This window comes from Physella acuta, unplaced genomic scaffold, assembly GCF_028476545.2.
Source record: "Physella acuta isolate Inbredline_101_S28 unplaced genomic scaffold, ASM2847654v3 ptg001630l, whole genome shotgun sequence".
Lineage (NCBI taxonomy): Eukaryota > Metazoa > Mollusca > Gastropoda > Physidae > Physella > Physella acuta.
The window spans coordinates 5229-12770 of record NW_026733144.1 but is presented as its reverse complement, the minus strand read 5'-3'; the positions used below and the strand labels follow the sequence as shown (position 1 = coordinate 12770).

The window sequence follows — 7542 nt, the reverse complement described above, 5'->3', positions numbered from 1 at the left end:
AAAGTACACGGGTGAAAAGTAAAGCCCAGCCACTTTTTGCTATCTCCAAGTTAATGCACACGCGCAACCTTGACCTATTTCTGATGTTTAGACATTTGAATATTAGAATGCACGCCATTATACTCCTTATCTGCCTTTAGCCAGAGTTTCTCCCAGGCCGAAGAAAGTCTACCGCCCCTCCCCCGAACGAAATGGAATTTATATAGAAAATATATTCTTTTAACAGTTTCCGCCCCCCCCCCCCCGAAAATTTCAAGTGCACATCTATCTATATATATAATTCTCTTCTGGGAGATGCTAAAAAACAAGCTGTAAGCGCGCTCCCTACCACCCCACCCCTACATGGTCTGGTGAGCTGTGGTTCACGTTAAATGTTTACATTCGTAGAGCCGGGTTTAGTGACGGCTATTAGGTACAGATATTTAGTTTGAAACGATTTTAAACTTAGGGGGGGGGGGTAACTAAGAGGAGGTTACTTTCACGGGGGGGGGGGGGGGGTGTAGGGTAGGGGTTGGGGGAAAGGAGGGTGGGGGTAGGGGTTGGGGGAAAGGAGGGTGGGGGTAGGGGTTGGGGGAAAGGAGGGTGGGGGTAGTATCGTTCTTAACGACTACTGATAGTGTTTTAAAGCAAATATTTTCAGTGGCAGCATTGGTACTGTCGAATTCACAAATTATGAATTACGAAAAAATTTTACCGCCCCCCCCCCCCGAACGAAATGAAATTTATATAATTTATATAGAAAATATATACTTTTAACAGTGTCCGCCCCCCCCCCCCCCCCCGAAGAAAGTTTACCGCCCCCCCCCCCCCCGAAAATTTCAAGTGCCCCCCCCCCCCCGGAGAAAAAAGTCTGGAAGAAACACTGCATATATTAGTACTTCAATGTCAAGCAAAGATGAATGAATCAATTTTTTTTCATTACATTTGGAAAACTTTAATTTTAAAACAGGCCTAGATCTAAAGGTTGACAGACTTTGGGAGCTATTTATTTAACAATACAGACCACGGCATCACTTGCGCAGTTTCTTCCAGGCTTATACTTACCGCCCCCCCCCCCCGGATCGAAATGGAATTTATATAGAAAATATATACTTTTACCAGTGTCCACCCACCGGAAAATTTAGTTCGCCCCCCCCCCCCCTCCCCCGAGAAAAAAGTCTGAGAGGAACGCTGCACTCGCTGTACTGAGTTACGTCACAAGTACTTCAGCTAAGTTGTTTGTTGAACAATATTTTCTTTTTCATATTTTTCATTCAGATTCACTTAAACATTCAGCTGTAATTAGACTAGATCTAGATGAATGTAGTGTGTGTGAAAAAAAGTTTTAAAAAAGAAAACGTTTTTAATCGAATAGGCCTAGAATTTGTGTTCTGTGAGTGTAGGCCTGTTTGTCGTGAGCTGAATTGTAAAATTAAAAGTATAAACACGCAATGGTGTATTATTCAATAAGTCTACTTGTCATAATTGGTGTTTTTTTTTCTAAATATATTTTTTCAAGTTTTATTTTAACGAAACCTCGATCCAATAAACCATCACGCGTCTAAGCGTCAGTATAAATAATTGATTTGAATTTCAAAGATGCGAATTTTTAATAATATTTCTTTTCGGTTAGGCCAGAGAATGCTTGCAATCACGTGATCTTTTAGAAACCGGAAGTTAGTCTCTTTGATCGCTCTAACAATCACGTAAGGCCGTTATTGATATTACTTCGAAAATATCCATTGAATCATCAACGTATATTATATTTTTGTATTTTAAAAATTGCATGTTAGAAAGTTTAGTTGTTATGCATTATTTTTCAATGCTTATTTTTTTGTCATGACTGTTATTACATCTTAATCTTTTTACCCAAATATAGTCTAGAATTAGCGATGTTCTAGTTCTATCTGTTGCAATGAAATCACATGTAGCCTATAATTTTAAACATCTACATTTTTTACTTTATGTCGATAAACATTTCCAAATCACTATTTAGATCTAATTCTAGATCTTAAAGTTTATTCTAGAATCTATTCTAAGCCAATCTAATCTAAGGAAATTTCTCATTGTTCAACAAACTATGGACCATGTTTTGGGCAGGTTCTTACTCGGATGATCTGCGGTTTTTGTTAATCTAGATTCTAGAATTAATTCATTTACTTCTCCTAATCTGCAAATACTGATCAGTTCCTCACTAATGAACTATGAATGAAAAGCTGATTGTTAATGAAATTACTGGACCACATTCATTATTTGTCTGATTTGTACTTCTCTTGCCATTAGAGATCTGTTACACCTGTCATGAAGTAAAAAATTAAAAATTCCATAAAATATTTTAACGCTGTTGAGATGCATAATTTTTTCTCATAGGCTAGTTGAAAATAATTTGTTAAAACTACTGAACAGTGATCTCCTACTAACTAGGCGAGGGATTTAAACTGGGTCTTTTGGTTCAAGAAAAGTTTTGTAGCACTAATTAATTTTTACAAGACTTCATAAGAGCAGGTGTTGGAACGTTTTGCTTTCTCTTGTTGCCAATTAGATATGTGAATATATCTAGAATCTAGAGTAAAGTTCCACGCGCGGTTAAAACACCGGTGCGGTCATCGCCTGTTTATCGCTTCGTACAATATTTGTTTTGATGTTTTATACGAAACTACCGATATCTGCTGTAAACCTGTCCATTTCTAAATATATCCAGGTCAAATTCTTTTGTTTTTCTCCTTCTGAAGTTGAGTTTTTAAAGTTTCGAGGTATGACGCCGAAGGCGATTCTAGTTCCCCGTATGAAAAACACTAGGTCCCGGATGAGATGAATAAACCAACCAATCAAAGCTTTTTATAACTAGGTTAACTATAAATAGCTTCTACAATATGTGCGGGACACTGTACACACGATAGATTAGGCTAATAAAGCAACCTGATAGGTGAATGGGGGTGGCCGCAGCTTGGGTGTCGATTTGGGTGGTTTCACCGCGCTGCGTAACCGACTTGAGCTAGACTAGCCTAGTTCTAGATGCTCTACATTTCAAGCTAAGCCTAGAATCTGTATAATTTCTATTTTTTTCTGCTGTTTTAAATTATTTCGATCATCTACTTCTTCTAAATCTAGTTTGTGTCTCTACATACAAGCATATCTAAGCAAATGTTACGTTATGTCTTGTCAGTGGTTGTTACGTCCCTTTGTTATGATTATTATAGTTGCGTCCCTTGAGTCATCACTGGGTCAACTTTTAATGTCGTTAATTAATTTAATTAACATGTTTTTAATTTGGTTTTGAAATCTATTAATTAATAATACAATCAACAACACGTTTAAAAGTGTAAAATATTTATTTTATTTATTAAACTAGGATTAAAACGTATAAAACACGATCGTTACGCAAGCCGGTTCAGATGGCCGCAGGGAAAAAAAAGAGGGGAAAAAATATCGCAAGTAGCACGTCACTAAAACATGAATATCTCAAATTCAGTGCGTAGGAATATAAAATGATTGATACATATTAAGAGTAGAAAGGCAGAGGAATAATATAGTACTTTGGGTTTGTTTCTGTGTTAAACGGTTACAAAATAGCGCCCGATGAAAGTCGGGAGTTCGCTATGTGTGACCGCGCGTGGAACTTTACTCTAGTCTTATTATAATGTTGGGTGGGACTTTAATCAGGTATTGCATGTCATCCTGATATGCAAAGTCATTTGACTCAAGATTTCTGTTTTCTTTTTGGTTTAGCCTTCCATAGCCTTTGTCCATAAAAGCATGAAATACAAGGCAGCAGTTGTTTGGTTTTGGAGTTTTTCTCCTAGATTGTGTTGCTGTCCTCAGCTATTAAATCATCTGCCCAGGGGTTCACACTCAGGACTTTAGCAACCATGAGCTTTTACAAACCTCAGTGATGACTTGTTAGATTTGCGTTCTTTAAATATAATCTAGTTGATTCTTGTATTATCATGGTCCATTCTAGAGCCACCTATGTTTTGTATTTGCCTATTGGCATATCAACTGTTCAGTAATCAGTAAATTCTACTTATCAATTAGAAAAGCTGAAGATTAAAAAAAACTGTCTTCTATGAGAATTTTTACTGACTATTCAGGGGAAAAAATTTTCACCCCAGCGTCTCCATCTGGTTGGCAGAAGTTACGAAACTCAATACTTCTGGTCATGTGCAGTGAACCTAATAGCTGCGTTAGGGTTATGGTTCTGCTGTTTGCTTGTAAATATGAGTGCGCAGTTCCATCAAAAACATCGTTGCGAAGGAAGACCGTAGTTTCTCTCCATTGCGCATGCCTATCTTTTTCCGGCTAGGTTGACCTAATTTTTAACTTGCTTGCTACTACTGTATAATTGAAAAATATTTATATAAAACTCATTTTATTTTTAAACTTATTTAAAGCAATGGCGGACGCAGCAGCAGCACCAGCCGGTGATAGCCCGAGGGGTGGATTCCGTGGTGGCTTTGGAGATAGAGGACGTGGCCGCGGCAGAGGAAGAGGTAGAGGTCGTGGCAGGGGCAGAGGTCGTGGTGCAAAGGAAGGTGACAAGGAATGGGTACCTGTAACTAAGCTTGGACGTCTTGTTAAGGATGGCAAAATTAAATCTTTAGAGGAGATTTACCTGTTCTCATTGCCAATTAAGGTTGGTTTTCATTGTTGTTCCTTTTTTTCCTTTTTGTAATATAATATATAGAGAGACTAGTTGTTGAATTTTAAAACTATTATTTCAGGAGTGTGAGATCATTGACTTCTTCCTGGCTCCTGGAACACTTAAAGATGAGGTTCTTAAAATTATGCCTGTACAGAAACAAACCCGTGCAGGTCAAAGGACCAGGTTTAAGGTAATATTTTATTAAAAGATGGACAACATTTTTAAGTTGTTTTTTTTTTCTTAGTCTTATCTAATGGGTTTCTTTTTTAAATAGGCTTTTGTAGCTGTTGGAGACTACAATGGTCATGTTGGACTAGGTGTTAAATGCTCTAAAGAAGTTGCCACTGCCATCCGTGGAGCCATCATTTTGGCTAAGCTCTCTGTTATTCCTGTTCGAAGAGGATATTGGGGTAACAAGATTGGAAAGCCCCACACCGTTCCATGCAAGGTAAGCATATGGTTTGGAGGTTGTCTTAAACTACATTGCCACAGCTAACCATCTTCACTAATAGAAAGTTTGGGATGATGAAGAAAAAAAATTCAGCCTGCCTTGCTTGGTTTTTTAATAGAAGTTGCAACTTCCATTCTTTTGTTTGACACATCAAGTTTTTACTTCTGGTTTCTCTCCAACACTATTTTTGAAAAAAAATTCAAATGGACTATCACAATCGTGTACATTGATAGAATGAAATAACATTCTGTGCTGATTCAACATAGTAACAAACCTATATTTTATTAGAGAATTTACTTGAGTAGTATTTAAGAGGTAGGTGGTTAAAATTGATTTCAAAGCTTTTTATTTTTACAGGTCACAGGGAAATGCGGTAGTGTACTTGTGCGTCTAATTCCTGCCCCTAGAGGAACTGGAATAGTCAGTGCTCCAGTACCAAAGAAATTACTTACCATGGCTGGTATTGAAGATTGCTACACCTCTGCCAGTGGCGCTACCTCTACTCTTGGTAACTTTGGTAAGTGAATTGGCTGTTTGGAATTTTGTTATATGCATATTTTGCACGAATGTGTACTAATCAGATTTTGCCTTTCACAGCTAAGGCCACGTATGCTGCAATAGCTAAGACTTATTCGTATTTGACACCTGACCTCTGGAAGGAGACTGTGTTCACCAAGGCCCCATACCAGGAGTTCACAGACTACCTGATGAAAAACCACTCCCGTACGGCTGTTCAGCGCCAAGAACAGAAGGTCTACTAACACTAGATCAGAGGGCACACTTTCACCTTTTTTGGTGAATTATTAATGTTCTTGATGTACAGAATGACAACAAAGCTGAAAAAAAAATCTTGACAAAAAACTAGTGAAGATAAATGTTAAATATGGTAATGAATTATTTTTTATTAAATAAATGGTGTCCTTGTGAAAATATTTTGCAGTTCTCAGTTATTTTGTTATTGTGCTGGTCTTTATGTCAAATGGTAGGGAATATGTGATAAATGTCAGTATGGTAATAGCAGTAAATCTGTCTTGCAGTTTTCTTATGCATGTTCCCTTCTGCTTGCATGATTAATATTCCAATTCTAGAGCAGTTTGATGATATCTGGAAATTGGCATTTACTGATTCACATCCAATAAATTGTGCAAATTTGTTTGCTAATTTATACTCATTTAGAGAATGTTAGATTTCAGTTTTTTGCTGCTAGACGACCAAAACAAGTGGTCAATGCTAAATTAAGCACTAGGACTGAAAATGGTTTTCCACATTATACACTTAGACTTGTGTAGCTAGTCTCTCCTTTGTAAAAAGTTTATGGCGTAAATAAAAGCTATGTTTCTCTATTCATTTAATTTACATTTTACAACAAAGACTCAATCTCCCTGTGGTCGAATAGAGTAGCTCCCCTTGCAAGGAACTAGTGTGAAACAAGTTTCTTTAGTACTAGTCAAGTTAAAGGCTACCGAGTTGACTATAATCCTTCCGTCATTGTTGTTGACATTAATCAAAATCGTGTTTTTGTCAATAGTGGCCATAACTTTTTAAAAATAAAAAAATATAACATTGGAATCTGATACAAAAGCTGCGAATTAAGTGAATTTGGAAATATTTCAACATTTAAATTTCTTTTCAATCCAAAGTTATAACATGAAGCTTCACTCCTAATAGAAGCTGAAAAGAAACCAACTCAAAACCCCACATTCTAGTAATTTATGACTTTTGGAGTCTTGTGATGAACATAAAAATGTAACAGTTGTACAGAACATTGGATGCTCAGATTTTGCTCTGTCTGATTACTTCATCATTAAAAATTCTTTTTTTTTAACTAAACCTATCTTTTGAGATACCAAAAATATATCATGTAGGTCAACATTTCTTCTTTCAAAATCAGTTGGTGTTAACCCAACAACTATATGGCGTTTTTAAAACGCGTCAGAACAAATTAGAATACTAAGAAATAGTATAGGGCCTATATAATTTTAATATTTCATAATTTGTTTTATTTCCTGTTCGTAATTCGTTCTAAATGAAGAGATCACATAGGCTACGACTAAAAATAACTGCGTTAATAAAACATACACATACCCGGTACCACAGACTATAGACATGCCTGTATACTGTATAGATACAAAGGTTGTATTTTCAGTTATCTCCCTTGCTGTGCATGCATTTTTACATGAATTATGAATACATTATTAATTTATTTGCTAGTAGGTTATTTCTCGTAGTACTCGTAGTGTTTTAAATTCCTAAATTTGAACTACGGATGCATGACATTAAAATATAAGTGTGCAATGGGGGGGGGGGGGGGGGGTGTTCATATAATATTAAATACGGGGGGGGGGAGTAGGATATTAGTGCTGTTTATTTTTAAATATGTTTCAACTGAATATTAGTAACCATTTATCTGTTTTACTAAAGACTTATCTTGTAACCAAAAAAAAAATTGCATTTAGTCTTGACCCTGGTT

At 36.5% G+C, this 7542-nt stretch overlaps 1 protein-coding gene across 1 annotated transcript; it reads left to right on the top strand.

Moving 5' to 3' along the window:
* Positions 1–1557: 1557 nt before the first annotated feature.
* On the top strand, positions 1558–6004 carry LOC131929448 (small ribosomal subunit protein uS5). The gene is made up of 6 exons (XM_059285658.1): positions 1558–1685; positions 4371–4612; positions 4701–4811; positions 4896–5069; positions 5430–5589; positions 5670–6004. The coding sequence occupies exons 2-6, from the start codon at positions 4373–4375 to the stop codon at positions 5831–5833; spliced, it is 849 nt and encodes a 282-aa protein (XP_059141641.1). The 5' UTR covers positions 1558–1685; positions 4371–4372; the 3' UTR covers positions 5834–6004.
* The last annotated feature ends 1538 nt before the right edge of the window (positions 6005–7542 follow it).

Coding starts and splice junctions, on each gene's coding strand:
- LOC131929448 (XM_059285658.1), top strand. CDS start 4,373: ATGGCGGACGCAGCAGCAGCACCAGCCGGTGATAGCCCGAGGGGTGGA. Junction 4,613..4,700: donor TGTTCTCATTGCCAATTAAG/GTTGGTTTTCAT, acceptor CTATTATTTCAG/GAGTGTGAGATCATTGACTT. Junction 5,590..5,669: donor CTCTACTCTTGGTAACTTTG/GTAAGTGAATTG, acceptor TGCCTTTCACAG/CTAAGGCCACGTATGCTGCA.